A 14,291-nucleotide genomic window follows, 5' to 3' on the forward strand; every position below is an offset into this window, starting at 1 on the left:
AAGGAGAAATCCCTTGTACGGCCGCCCCCGTTTCCTCCCAGCCCCCCCAGACCCAGGCAACCACCAACCTACTTTGTCTCCATGGGTTCCCCTGTTCCGGACGCTTCATGTAACTAAAACCATACCCTATGTGTCCTTCTGGCGTCTGACTTCCTTCACTCAGCGTAATGGTGTCCAGGTTCAACCGAGCTGTAGCAGGAGGTAAGCTGGACAACTGATAGACGGGTGGGGGATAGTTAAATTCACTCATCCCACAGTGTTAACCAGATTACGGAGCGCCTACTGCGTGCCAGTCCTGAGTTCCCGGCCAGGAATAAAACCGACCGTAAACTCTGTCCCGGAGGGTTTCTAGTGGGGGAGAGAGACCCTAAACCCAATGAGTAAGAAAGGGATTTGGCACATTCAACGGCGCCAAGAGCCAAGTGAAGCGCAAAGCTGCAAGCGGCGACGGGGGGGGGGGGGTGACCATACCTAGAGGGGCCAACGGCGGCCTCACTTTAGGGTGAGCGCAGCGGGCTGAGGACCCCTTGCAGCGCTCAGGTCGGTCCCTAGGGGCCGCGCCAGGGACTCTGGCGGACCCTAGCGGGCGCTTCGCAGGGCCAACCTGGGGGCTGCGCGCGCGGGGGCGAGTCCCGTGGCGGGGGGTGGGGCTGCGGCCGAGGGTGGGCGCTCCGGCCCCGCCCCCTCCCGCGGCCGCGCTCACGGCTCCCCCTCCTCCGGCCGCGCGCACCGCCCCCAACTCCCCCGGCCGCGCGCACCACGGCCTCCCTCCCCCGGCCGCGCGCACCGCCCCCTCTTCCCTCGGCCGCGCGCACCACCGCCTCCCTCCCCGGCCGCGCGCGCCTCCCTTCACCGCCCCCCTCCTGCCGCGCGCGCCTCCCCCTGCCCCCCCCCCCGCGGCCGCGCGCGCCCTCCTCCCTCCCCGGCGCAGGCCCCGCCTCAGCGCCGCCTGAGCCCACCTCCTCGTGGCCGCCGCCATTGGCCGCGCGCGCCGCCTCCGCCCTCGGCCTCGCACTTCCTGGCGGAGCCATGGCTGCGCAGCCGGCCGGTCCCGGGGCTCCGGCGACCCGGCCCCGCCGCCGCGCCCGTCCGGTCCCGCCGCCGCCGGGGGTCCCCGCGCCGCTCCCGTAGCGCGCCCTCCAGGTGGGCCTCCGCGCGCGCCGTCGGGGGATCCGGGGAGTGGGGAGGGCCCCCGCCCCGCGAGCGGCGACCCCCGGCCGCGCCGCCCCCTCCCCCTCCCGGCGTCCCGCGGTGCTGGGGGGGGGGGCGGCGGGAAGGGGAACACGGAGGGGCAGCGGCCGCCGCCGCAGGTGAGACAGGTGCGGCCTGCGCGGCCCAGGTGAGTGTCCCCGCGTCCCGCCGCGGGCGCCGGCCCGGCCGCGTCCCGACTCCGCCTGCTCGCCGCCCGCTCGAGCTGGCCCGGCGGCCGTTGGGCCGCCAGTTCCGCCGGCGGGGGTGTGTGTGTGGGGGGGGGTGCGACCCAGCGACCGCGGCGGCCCCGAGACCCTGTCCTCGAGACCCGGGGCTGGTGAGTAGCGGCGGGTGTCCGAGGCCATGTCCCGATCGCCGAGGTCCGGCAGGTTCAGGGTAGAAACCCGGAGGCAGCTCGGAGAGCAGGCTCCCTGGGGACCCTCCGTCCGGACGTGGCCTCTGGTCCCATGTTTACTAAGAGATCTTGTAACGCGGAACTGGGGATCGCCGCTGCCCGTGCGGATGGCCTTGACCCCTTAAAGCACGCGAGGCGGCTGACACCCAGCGCTCCTGTACACATTGGCCCCAAACCGCTTGCCCCGAGACAAAAGGGAGCCTCCACCAAGGGGAACTCTCTTAAGAAATCTTGGCCTAGAAAAGAACGCTTTGAGCGCTGAGAGCAAACCTGAGCTCTGGCTGGTTGGGGGGGGGGGTGCGGGGGAGGGTTGTGGAGAGAGAGGGACCTGCTGCTTTCTGGGGTGTGACCTTGGACGGCCCCCTCCACCACCCGAGCGTCAGAGTCTCAGAGGGTGAAGGGAAAACATCCAGCAGGCCCGGCCGAATATTGATTTCCTTCCTCTCCCTCATGAGCCCCCCCAGCAGCCCAGGGGCAGTCAAAAGGGACAGGGGGGTGGCTACAGCTGGCCTTTGTCACAAAGTTGCTAGTTTGTCAGGGGAAATCTAGCCGTTCTTTCCTTTCCCAGGGAGCTGGACAGGATGGATTGTGCCCGAATGTATGTCCCCCATTATCTTGACACTGTGCTTACGTTTTGTGACATTTTTCTTTATTAGCCTAGGCTGTCGGTTCAGTAGGTAGCAACTTAGCAAGGGGAAGAAATTCCTCGTGAAGCCCAGGGTGTGACTTGCTTAAGTCCTTTCTCGGTGCCCCCATGCCCTCCAGATCCCCTAAAGCCTACCTCTGTGCTATTGTTAGTGAGTTACTTGGCTGGAAGAAACTTTAAGGTGTCTGATTCACCCGCCCATCCCGGAGACGTGATTACGACGTCTGGAGGTGAACGTGAGCGTTTGATTTTATACTGGGTGGTCCAGGCAGGGCCTAGGCCTCAGTAGAGGTTTCCTGCCTGTGGGCAATTTTTTTCTTTTTCTTTTTTTTTTTTTTCTGTTTTGAATGGCCAGACAGGGTAGCTTGGGGTTGAGAGCAAGGAGGCCCCCCTGGGTGGGAGGCCCAACTCCGCAGCTCCTTCCTGGCTGTGTGATGCTGGGCAGTAGCCTTGGACTCACGGGGTTTTTCTGGGGATTAAATCCGTGAAGACACAGGAAGGCACTTAAAGGAAAAGTACCGGTGTCGCGACCGTGAACGTGTTTTACACGTGGCAGTCATCACCGGGTCACAGCCCTGCCTTCGTCATGATCTTTCAAAAGTTAAGCTGTTCTCACAGACTGGGCCACGTTCAGCAGAGCTTCGCGGTGAAGGGCCCATGTCTGGCCACGTTTGGGGGCCGGACGGCGCCGGGTTTGATTCCCAGCCGTTTACGAGCGTGGTGACTGGAGCTCAACGTCCTCAGCTGCAAAATGGGGTGTGACGTTAGCCTGGCCGAGTAGTTGCGGGGCTTACACGAGACAGCACAGGTAAATCCCTTAGCCGGCGTCTGCCTTCATTCTATCTTGGTCTAGCCGAAGGCCTAGTTGAGATCAAGCATCAGAAGGCAGGTATTTGTAGGAGGTGGGCTGTAAAAGACAGGATACTGTCAGATTTTAGTTAATAAAGGAACGACGTTAAGTGCACTGTCGGATTCTAATCAGCTGAGTTTTTCAACTCCGCGTCAAAGAGTTCTCATTTCTGTCTTCTCTCCGTCTTTCCTCCGTGTGCCTGGTTTCACCCTCGTCGTCCTCGATATCTGCCAGCAGCCTGCGATTACTGAGTGACCTGGGGTTTTTTTTTTACCGCACACTCAAAAATCCCTGTTCTTGTCCTAGGGCTGGGATCTCTTCTATGATGGAGGGAAGCCGGCAGACGCGAGTGTCCCGGCCGTACAAGATCAGCGAATCTTCAAAGGTCTGTGAATGGCCGCTCGCCACCCTGTGCAAGTTGCCTACGAAGTGTGGTATTTTTCTGATGAGATCAGTCCTAAAGGCCAGACGGATTTTCTGTTCCTGGTGGTGGTGTTAGCCTCCTTAACAATGAGTAGACAGGTAGCTCGGGCACGGGGTAGAAAACATCGGAAACTCAGAGCAGGAGCGTGAGGGTCGTTAGAGATACACCTTGACTCGCTTGTTCTGTGCCGCAACTCAAAGACGTGGATGGGACAGAAGGAAAAAGCCATGGGATGTGTGTCCCCACTTGGGGGCCCCCAAACTCCAAGGACACGTGCATTGACAAGCCAGCACCTGACCTACCGGTCGGGGTCCCGTGTTGCGTACCTGGATATTAAGGGCCCGGAGTCTTTCCCCCAGTCTGCCTTTCTGGGACCCTAGGAGCGAGTGAGGGTGGGTTCCCTATGGCCAGCCTACCAACCTGTGTCCTGCAGGCCACATCAGGATCACCCTGGCAGGGGGGGAACGTATCCAATTCGGAATGCATATGCCGGGCCCCACCCCAGACCTACTAAACTACAATCTGAGAGCAGGACCTGGGAATCTGTACCTTCAGCAGACTCAAGGCTACTATAAATAAGGATTGGGGGACCAGTTTTCAGGCCAGTCTCCGTTCACACCTGTTCCTCTATAAATATCAGTAACACCTCTTTTTTTCTTTAAAAAAAAAAATTTTTTTTTTTTTTTTTTAATTTTTTTATCACCACTTTTCTTTAAAAGTGGCCCTTTTGCAGATTTAAATGTTCTGGTTACCTCAGATCGTGCATTTTCACTGGGGCCAATATTGCCCCCAAAATTGGTTCTTGGGAGAGGGGAGGGTTTAAAAAGAATTCTCTTTTTTGCGATCAGAGAGCACAGCTATACGTACAGTTCACGTACAAATACACAGGATATGTGTGGCATTAGAATCTCATGGGCGCCCTTAGGAAAAAATATGTCAAAAGAAGACTGAAAAAAGACGGAGGTAACCACTTTAGATAAAGGGACCTGTGAGCAGCGTGTAGATTTGAGGGCAAAACAGAGGTTCTGCAGATGTGCATAGAAGGAAAACGGGGTAGAATTTTCAGGAGAGGTGGGTTCTCCGGAGAAACGGGCTCTTATTTCCATCTGAGTTACCGAGAAGGCTCTTGCCAAGCCCGGCTTTATCTGCCGCGAAAACCCAGAAAGGTCTCGCGGCTGTCTCAAAGAGGCTTTGTTTCAGAGCCTGGCTGCAGAGACAGTACGGCTTTCTGAGCGTGGTGATAGTGCTGGAAATCTTTGTCCCCGAAAGGCGCGTTCTGGGTTCGTTTCTGTCGGAATCTATCCCGTGGTTACATGGTATCCGTGTTTCTGACTTACTGTACTTAAAGAGGGCCCGGAGGGGAAGTGTAGCCTGGATTTTCTAGACGTCAAACACACCCAGGTAGCCAGCCCCCAGGTTACAGCAGAGATTACCGGACCCTCCAGTCCCAGTCGCCAGCTTCCGCGGCTGGAGTGTTGTCTGCCCTTGAACTCAGTGCGAGTCAGGCTCCTTTCGCCGGTTACTACGCCTCTGAGGTCTGGCCCTGTTGCTGCCTGTAAGCGGTAGGCTGTTCACCTTCCGGGCGCGATGGCGTCTTCCATTGTGTGACGGCCGCTGCTGGTTCATCTGCTCTGAAATGTGTTGATCCATTCTGATGATGAATCCCGTTTGCATGTAAAACCCTCCGGACGTGCTGCATTCTGGCTAGGGTTGGCTGCTGAGGGCCTGTGTTTGTTCTCTCACGTCGCCTTGCTGCTGGTGGAGGCACTAAAATAGGGAATAAATGAACGAGTAAGAGTTAGCACCATCGAAGAGTGTGGGGGTCGAAGCTTCTAGGTTTTAGGAAACGCTGCGACTCTGTTGCTGAGGTCCCTTTGAAACCGGGAGGTCGTGTTTGGTGTTTTTTGGTGTTGGGTTTTTTTTTTTTCTTTTGAAAGTCTTCATCTCTGCCGCTGCACTAAAATATCCAGAAACGGGTTGTCACTGAGACCCAGGTGAAGAATGAAGCGTGCCTACTTAGCATGGAGACCCAGTTTTAGAAACAGTGGCTGCCCTTTTCCCTGCCCTGGCTCACTGGAGCAGATGGTCCTCTCCGCAGCTGTCATCTGGGGCTGTCCCCATCCCCCACCCCCTCCAGGGGGCTGGTCTTTCTTTTTACGCCGCAGCTGGGGGTCCTGTGTGCACCCATTGAAGTGTGCTGGCCCCACATCCCCACCAGCTTACAGACAACCGGGGGCCTGGGGCGGGGGCACACAGCCCACCTGACGCCCCTCACTTCCGGGGGCTTTGAGCCCTCGTGGTCACGAGAGGGCCCGCCCGTGTGGTGCTTTGACGCTTCCTTCCTCGAGTCCGCGCCCGAGAGGGGCCCCAAGTCGGGGTGTGTTGCAGCCCAGACCAGGCCAGCCGGGCTCTCTCTGCCGGTAACCAGAATAGGCGGAGAGATCCACGTATGGAACCTCCGAGAAACCGTCCTGTGATGTGAGAACAACACAGCCTGGCTCTCCGCACTTGGAAGGGAAGGCAGCTTCGGGCAGTATCTGTTAGGCGTGCGCGTCACAAGTCCGAGAACGTTGCCCGCACCTGTAACCTAGAGGGAGCGGTGGGTGTTGGGAGTGGCCGGATGAGGAGGGACCGCGGGGAAACAGTTATTACCCCCGTCACGGGTGTGTTGGGAGGAAGGGAAGAAGGCGATGACACACGGCAGGGCACAGGTTGCAAAGTGGCCTGCGGGAACCTGGCGGTCCCCCCCCAACAGCTGCTCACACCTGCTAAGCCCTCAGCCCACCTCCCCTCACCCGCACCACTTCCCCTTTGAGGCTCAGTGCCCGGCCAGCCCTGTCTGCCGACACCCTCAAATAGACCAGCTACGTCCCCGATGTGCCTGGACGGCCTGTGCCTCCCTGTACTGAATTTCGTGGTGTTTCTGACGTAAACAAACCGGGCGGTGTGTGGATCCCGAGCCCCCGGAGCCTGATTGGTCTTCCAAGGATGGAGATGCTGCTGCCTGGGTCTGACGTGGCCTCGTGCCCTCCAAAGCACGTGGCAGGAAGACAGCACTCCGCAAACGTCTCCCGACCTGGGTTGCTTGAATTGACCCATTTTCGTTGTTCACATGAACTGATTTGTTGATTCCGGTGCCGTGTGGTGATTAAAAGTTCGGGCTCCGGAATCAGACCTAGCCGCAAATCCCAGCCCTGCCTCTCAGCCACTGTGGGACTTTGGGCAAGTTTCCTAGTCTCTGAACCTCAGTTTCTCCTCATCTGGGAAATGGGCATGATTACAGACCTTCCCTTGGAGGAGGGTCATTGTGACCCGCGAATGAGAGAGCACATACCCAGCGCACAGTGCGAGATTCGTATAAGCCCTGCCCTGGGGAAGAGGCCACGCTCCTGCACTTTTCCTGATTTCTCGCTTTTCTGAAAGTAGGACCCCCCAGAGCACTTTAGTCGGGATGCATCGCAGAGTCTCTGGGACCCGCCCCATCCCTGGAATCCTCGGTAGAAGTGGGAGCCCCTCGCATGGCTGGGCGCTAAGCATTTTCTAAAACACGGAGCGAGCAGTCTTCCTTGGTGGGAGGCCTCGGTGGGAACGCTGGGTCTCCTGGAACCGCGCCCCGTCCTCTTAACGTCCCATCCCAAGTGGTAAACGCCCTCGTCCGCACTTGTGAGACCAGGAAAAGGGGGCTCAGAGGCTTCTCAGGGCTTTCTCAAGATCACACAGCTAGTAAGTAGCAGGCCTGGGATTCAGACCCAGCTTCTGTCCGCGTTTACAGGCTATACCTGAGCAACTGGGCTGCCCCTACGGGACGGCCATTTTTAAACCTATCTGCTCCGGACCCACAGTAAGAAAGAAAGGGGGCAGGGAGAGAAACAATAAAACTTTGAGGAACTGTATTTGGAAAGAAAAAAACCAGGAAAGACGAACGAGGAAGAGAGATTACGTTTTTAGGGATTGTATTTATAAAGAAAGACGGTAGGTAGGAAGGAAAGGAGAACGGTAAGTTTTTAGAAATTGCCTTTGCTAGGCCACATTGTTTGGTAAGTGATCTCTGCCCCCACTGTAGGGCTCAAAGCCACACCCCGACGTCAAGAGTGTCCTGCTCCGGCGACTGAGCCAGCCGGGCGCCCCTTTAGGAGCTGGCATTTGAAAAGAAAGAGGGAACGCTACAGGGTGTGCACCGAATCGCCCTCGTTTTCCGCGGGCTCTGCCCGCTCTCCTTTCGTTAAGTGCCGGAGACCCCGGGACCCTGCTGCAGGGGGGGGCGGGGCCGGGGGGCGGGGCTGCCGGCCGAGCCCTGACGCGTGCGCGCGCGCGCGCTCTCTCTCGGCCGCAGGTGTACCACTGGGCCGACCACTCGACCACGGTGCTGCAGCGGCTGAACGAGCAGCGCCTCCGCGGCCTCTTCTGCGACATCGTCCTGGTGGCGGACGAGCAGCGCGTGCCGGCCCACCGCAACCTGCTGGCCGTGTGCAGCGACTACTTCAACTCCATGTTCACCATCGGCATGCGCGAGGCCTTCCAGAAGGAGGTGGAGCTCGTGGGCGCCTCCTACATCGGGCTCAAGGCCGTGGTGGACTTCCTGTACGGCGGGGAGCTGGCGCTGGACGGCGGCAACATCGACTACATCCTGGAGACGGCGCACCTGCTGCAGATCTGGACGGCCGTGGACTTCTGCTGCGAGTACCTGGAGCAGGAGGTGAGCGAGGACAACTACCTGTACCTGCAGGAGCTGGCCTCCATCTACAGCCTCAAGCGGCTCGACGCCTTCATCGACGGCTTCATCCTGAGCCACTTCGGCACGCTGTCCTTCACGCCCGACTTCCTGCAGAACGTCTCCATGCAGAAGCTGTGCGTCTACCTGAGCAGCAGCCAGGTGCAGCGGGAGTGCGAGCACGACCTGCTGCAGGCCGCCCTGCAGTGGCTGACGCAGCAGCCGGAGCGCGAGGCCCACGCCTACCAGGTGCTGGAGAACATCCACTTCCCGCTCATCCCCAAGAACGACCTGCTGCACCGCGTCAAGCCGGCCGTGTGCTCGCTTCTGCCCCGCGAGGCCAACTGCGAGGGCTTCATCGAGGAGGCGGTGCGCTACCACAACAGCCTGGCGGCCCAGCCGGTCATGCAGACCAAGCGCACGGCGCTCCGCACCAACGAGGAGCGCCTCCTGTTCGTGGGCGGCGAGGTCTCCGAGCGGTGTCTGGAGCTCAGCGATGACACCTGCTACCTGGACGCCAAGAGCGAGCAGTGGGTCAAGGAGACGCCCCTGCCGGCCCGGCGGAGCCACCACTGCGTCGCCGTGCTGGGGGGGTTCATCTTCATTGCCGGCGGCAGCTTCTCCCGGGACAACGGAGGGGATGCGGCGTCCAATCTTCTTTATAGGTATGACCCCCGCTGTAAACAGTGGATCAAGGTGAGATTAAAGCCAGATTATTTCTTTACTCTTGAGGACTTTTGCTCTCTTAACCTAGCCTTGGCTGCCCCCTTGCTCTCGGGCCTCGGCCCCCGTCCTGCCTCTGTTCTGACCGAGGCGGCGTGAGGACACAGGGGCGCGCCCGGCCGCGAGCCCGCGCCCTGCCCGGGGCGGGGGAGGGGTGAGGGAGGGCCGAGCGGCCGCCACGCAGGCGCGGTCGTCCCGCCGGCGCGGGGCCCTCCAGTAGAACTTTCTGCGGGCGACACAGACGTTCTGCGCCTGTGCTGTCCGATACCCCGGCCACCAGCCACGTGTGGTGACTGAGCGCTCAGAATGCGGCCAGTGGGACCCAAGGACTGAATTTGGGGTTGTATTTCACCTGAACTAACTGACGTCTGTCCGAGCGTAAATGGCCGCACGAGGCTGGTGGCTGCCATGCTGGATGGTGCCGGCCTAGAGGTTGGACCCAGGGTTCGGACGGTGTTCCCCCAGAGTCGCCCCAGAGCTCCCCCTTCGGGAAGGGTTTGGAGCTCGTTTAAGGAGGCCACGGAGGCTCCTGCCTGGTGGCAGCCGTGGCCCAGCAGGTGTGGCAAAGATGGCGAGACCCAAGGCTGGGTCTCGGTGTCAGGCCCGAGTTCACACCCCAGCTGTGCTGAGTCGCTGCTGGGGATTTCAGACTGCTTCCTCGCCCTCCAGATTTCCAGCTTCCGCCTCCGGAAACGGGGTCGGTAGGGGGACCGTGGACATCCCAAGGTCAGGGGCTGGGGCCGGTGGGGGTTGGCAAGCCCCCGGCTCAGAGAAGGCAGTCCTCTCCTCCCACAAACACCTCCCCAGACCACGACCCTCAGAAACCGGTCTGCCTTTCTGCCCGTGCCTCTGCGCTTTTACTTGGTGATTTTATCTGAGCGCGAAACTCGGAATGGGCTCCGGTGACCTTTCTGTTTTAGTCTCGAAAGTCTGCAAACCACCCTCCAGCGTGTAGGTCCTCCCCCTCGAAAGAGGCCCCCTGTTTGGAGCCCGTCCCCGAGAGCTCCGTAGCAGGGGCGGCCTGCAGGCGCGGTCTCCTTTGGGACTGTGTTCGTTTCTGCGTTCTGCTTGGATTATTTAAAAAAAAAAAAAAAAAAGTTGAGTCTTCTGCTTTTTAATTTCCCGCTGATTGCCCCTTTCTGTCCGTCAACACGATAGCAATCGGCATTAATTCTAAAAGTGTCTGGTGTGGGAGGAGCAAGAGGAGAGATGAGTTTTTGTTCCAGGAAACCACTAAACTGGTCATTCTGAACCGTATGTTCTGCAGAATCCGAGTCCACAAGGTCAGCCACTGCCCAGGCCGGTTGGGGGACTGTGTTCTCTGTCCCCTTCCCCGGGGACAAGGTCTCAAGGGTTCTGGGAGCTCTTGAGAAGTCCTGTCCGAAGAGTCCCTCTTTCGTCAAGGGTGACTCCCTTCCCCAGACGCGCTTGGCCACTGCCTGACCTTCCTGGGCTGTGCATCCCACAGCACGCATTTGGGAGCCGAGTGCTCGATGCTGACGTTGTCCCGAGCGTGGGGAAGGGAAGGTACAGGTGTCCCGCCTCCGCAGGTGGCCTCCATGAACCAGCGCCGTGTGGACTTCTACCTGGCCTCCATCGAAGACATGCTGGTGGCCGTCGGTGGCCGGAACGAGAACGGAGCTCTTTCTTCAGTGGAGACTTACAGCCCCAAGACTGACTCCTGGTCCTACGTGGCTGGCTTGCCGAGGTGACTGGGGGCCGGGGGGCGGGGGGGGGGGGGGGCGGGCGCAGAGTCCTCAGGCGGGCTCTACTCTGGGGCTCTGGTTGTCCACCTCATCTTCTAGATGTCTTGGTCTCTAATTTCAGGAAAAATCTCCTGGCTTGTAGATAACTCTGGGTAGACTGTGGGGGCATAGGGCATGGCGGTAACAGGTCAGGGGACAGACCATCCAAGTGCAATGTCACCTCTGCCGCCAAGACAGACGTCCCTCAGTTTCCAAGTCTGTTCCCTCCTGGAGCTTCAGGGAGAGAGCGTTAGGTTTAGATAGCGAGGGCTTTCCCGAGAAACGTCCCTGAGCGTGGACCTGGGTTGGTCCTCGAGGTGACAGAATAGGGCTGTTGGGAGCGAGATGTTCCCAAGGAGCCTTCCCCCCACCCTGCTCCACGGCATCCAGCGCCCGGGGGCTCCCGGGGTGTCCCAGGGCTCGGAGCTCCTCCTCCTCGGTTGCCCCGCGTGCCGGTGTGCACTCAGGGAGCCCCTGTCACCCTGACGGGTTTAGCAGAAGGTGCCTGCCGCTTAACGTCAGCAGTTCCCCGTGGCTGAGCGTCAGGCACGCGTTCCGAACCAGTCCTGCTGTGGAACGCGTCCGGCGGTCTTGGGTGCGTCCCCAGGAGCTGGACGGGTGAGCGGTGTGAGCGTTTGGTGGTGAATCCCACCGTCCTCCAGTCCCCAGTCACTACCACCTTCGTGTGGAGGTTCTAAGAAGCCGGTGGAGCAGTGCCTTTGGCCGTTGGGAGGACCGTGTGTCACCTCTGGGCCAAGTGCTTGATATGACGAGTCCCTTGACACCCAGGGACCTGGTGGGGTGGGGGTAGGCGCCCATATAATCTGTCATCCCAACCAGGATGGCACTGAACGTTAACTGTAAATACCGACCCCGTCACAGGCAGACCGAGACCTGTGATCTCTTTAGGTTTAGGTACTTTTTTTTTTTTTTTTTTAAATCATCCCATTTCACAGATGGAGGAGTGAGGCTCAACGATAGTGATAAGAGCCTCTGCGGCCATTGCTGTGGGCCAGCTGGAGTGATTCACGTACCTAAACGCTAAAACAAACCTGATTTTTTTCTTTCTAAATGGGCCTTAGGGGTCCGAGGTTGGAGTAAACATAGTGCATGATGCCGTAATCGTTAGTGCGTGTGCTGAGCTGTCAGCACAGAGCCCGACGCGGGGCTCGAACCCACCAACTGAGGTCACATTCCGAGCCGAGGTTGGACGCCTCACCGACGGATCCACCAAGGCGCCCCCACACGGCACTTTTTAGAGCAGTTTTAGGTGTACGGAAAATCGAGCAGAAGGTACAGATCGTTCCCATAGACTCTCTCCCCTGACCTCATTCCCTCTGCGCTACATTTGTTACAACTGACGCACCCAAGTGGCTACAAGATGCTCACCAAGGTCCGTGCTAGGCGAAGGCTCACTGTCGCCTGGGCTGTAGGTTTGGACAAATGTCAGGGGCGCGCCTCCAGCCACGCGTGTCACACAGTGTTTTCACTGTCCTGTGAGCCTCCTGCGCTCCACACATTCATCCCACCCGAGCTCCGGGCCCCGACGGCCCAAGGGTTTTTTCCACTGCCCCTGTAGTCTTTTCCGGAATGTCGCAGAGTTGAGGCTGTGCTTTGTTTCGTTCCCGTTTGCTGTATAATTTGAAGGGAACCCACGAGTGCCTCAGTCACACGGTCCATTGTTTTTAGCTCTTAGGCGAGGGATCTGCCGTGTCATTATCCCCGTCCTGACACGGGGAAATGGGCTGCGGGCACGGGCCGGGCGGTCCGGCTGCCGAGCCACGTGCACATTTGCCCGCCCGGCTCCGCCGCTTTCTGTCCGGTGACAGCTGCCATCTGCAAAGCGTGCGGGGGCCGCCCGCTCCCTCCGTGGTCCCCTCGGGGCCCCGCGGCCCCCCACGAAGAGGGAAAGCACGGGGCCCCGGAGCGGCACTGAGCCCCCTCTGTGTCTCCGTCCGTCCGTCCGTCTCCGCAGGTTCACCTACGGCCACGCGGGCGCCATCTACAAGGACTTCGTGTACATCTCGGGGGGGCACGACTACCAGATCGGCCCCTACCGCAAGAACCTGCTGTGCTACGACCACCGGACGGACGTGTGGGAGGAGCGGCGGCCCATGACCACGGCGCGCGGCTGGCACAGCATGTGCAGCCTGGGCGACAGCATCTACTCCATCGGCGGCAGCGACGACAGCATCGAGTCCATGGAGCGCTTCGACGTGCTGGGTGTGGAGGCCTACAGCCCGCAGTGCAACCAGTGGACCCGCGTGGCGCCCCTGCTGCACGCCAACAGCGAGTCGGGCGTGGCCGTGTGGCAGGGCCGCATCTACGTCCTGGGCGGCTACAGCTGGGAGAGCACGGCCTTCTCCAAGACCGTGCAGGTGTACGACCGCGACAAGGACGCGTGGAGCCGGGGCACCGACCTGCCCAAGGCCATCGCCGGCGTGTCCGCCTGCGTGTGCGCCCTGAAGCCGCGGCTGGAGGACAAGAAGAAGAAGGGCAGGGGCAAGAGGCACCAGGACCGGGGCCAGCGACCCCGCCCCCCGCCCCCCCCGCCGGGCCTCGAGGGGCCCCGGGCCCCGCCGCCCCCCGCCGGGGGCCGGGGGCCAGCCACGACCCCGTAGCGTCCGGACCCGTCACGTACCTCCTAGCAGCCTTTTTTACTTTGATGATGCTTGGTGTTTCTATGATATCACAGTAACCGATTAAATATTCTATATCCTTTTACGTATCCTCTGGCTCGAGTCATTGAACCTGGGCCCAGGCAGGAGACACAACCCTCCTCTCTGTGCAGGGCCCCTTCCTCCCTCGCGACGAATCCCCGAGGGTGCCCCCCCTCCACTTGGCTGAGCACCTCCCTCCACTTGGCTGAGCTTGTGCAAAATTCAGGTTCCGGGGCCCCACTTGAGAAGTATCCCTTGTAAAAGTACCCGGAGCGAGGGCGGAGGGGGTGCCTGGAGGCGGTGTGTTTCAACCAGTTCCCGGAGTGACTGAGCACTGGCCACGTCTGGCAAATCGCAGGCAAGGCCAAGTGCATTCGTGTCGTGAGTGGGGACACAGAGACCCCGACAGGGTGACTGGGTGACTGAGTGACGCTCACTAGACAGGCAGGACCTGGGACTTCTCACCAGGGAGGTGTTCCCACCGGGATTTCCTGATCAGGTGACTCTTGTTTCTGAGTATCCCCATTTTCCTGATGGGTAGCTCTTCCCGAATTCTGAAAGGGTCTAGGTAATCCAAAAACTAAAAAAAAAAAAAAAAAAAAAAAAAAAAAGGCATGAAGCTCTTTTATAAACATTTTTCTGTAATTTGTGCTTTTTGCTTTATTTTTCCTGAACCCACTGTTACCTTACATTACTGATGTGCTGAGCCCCCAAAATCTATGTTCCTTTCTCAGGAAAGAAAGAGTGGGCATCCTAGAACGTGCCATTGTTTTCTGTGGCTCGGCACCAAGAAGCCCTCTGGAGCCCCTCCGGGAGCCGGCCGAGTACACGTTGCTCCCAAAGGAGGCTGTCAGGTACCCCCCTCTGCCCCCCCCCCCCCCCCCCATCTCAGCAGTCCGCTGCTCAGCCGTTTTGTGCTGCTGGGC

General features: G+C 59.7%; 1 protein-coding gene across 4 annotated transcripts; it reads left to right on the plus strand.

Moving 5' to 3' along the window:
• Window positions 1-984: 984 nt before the first annotated feature.
• KLHL36 (kelch like family member 36) lies at window positions 985-13,433 on the plus strand. Of its 4 annotated transcripts, none has more exons than XM_047846231.1 (5): window positions 985-1,143; window positions 3,409-3,487; window positions 7,860-8,933; window positions 10,511-10,668; window positions 12,681-13,433. In XM_047846231.1, exons 2-5 carry the CDS (start codon window positions 3,425-3,427, stop codon window positions 13,324-13,326), a joined length of 1,941 nt encoding a protein of 646 aa, XP_047702187.1. In that variant the 5' UTR covers window positions 985-1,143; window positions 3,409-3,424; the 3' UTR covers window positions 13,327-13,433. The 4 variants fall into 4 exon arrangements, with proteins under 4 accessions (XP_047702187.1, XP_047702190.1, XP_047702188.1 ...); XM_047846232.1 differs by lacking the exon at window positions 985-1,143 and adding an exon at window positions 1,246-1,339; XM_047846233.1 differs by lacking the exon at window positions 985-1,143 and adding an exon at window positions 2,740-3,060.
• The last annotated feature ends 858 nt before the right edge of the window (window positions 13,434-14,291 follow it).

This window comes from Prionailurus viverrinus, unplaced genomic scaffold (genome assembly GCF_022837055.1).
Source record: "Prionailurus viverrinus isolate Anna unplaced genomic scaffold, UM_Priviv_1.0 scaffold_38, whole genome shotgun sequence".
In the NCBI taxonomy this organism is placed as follows: domain Eukaryota; kingdom Metazoa; phylum Chordata; class Mammalia; order Carnivora; family Felidae; genus Prionailurus; species Prionailurus viverrinus.

Excerpts from the sequence above, each read along its gene's own strand:
- KLHL36 (XM_047846231.1), top strand. The coding sequence starts at position 3,425 with ATGATGGAGGGAAGCCGGCAGACGCGAGTGTCCCGGCCGTACAAGATC. Across the intron at positions 8,934-10,510 it reads GCTGTAAACAGTGGATCAAG|GTGGCCTCCATGAACCAGCG; the intron begins GTGAGATTAAAG and ends CCGCCTCCGCAG. Across the intron at positions 10,669-12,680 it reads TACGTGGCTGGCTTGCCGAG|GTTCACCTACGGCCACGCGG; the intron begins GTGACTGGGGGC and ends CCGTCTCCGCAG.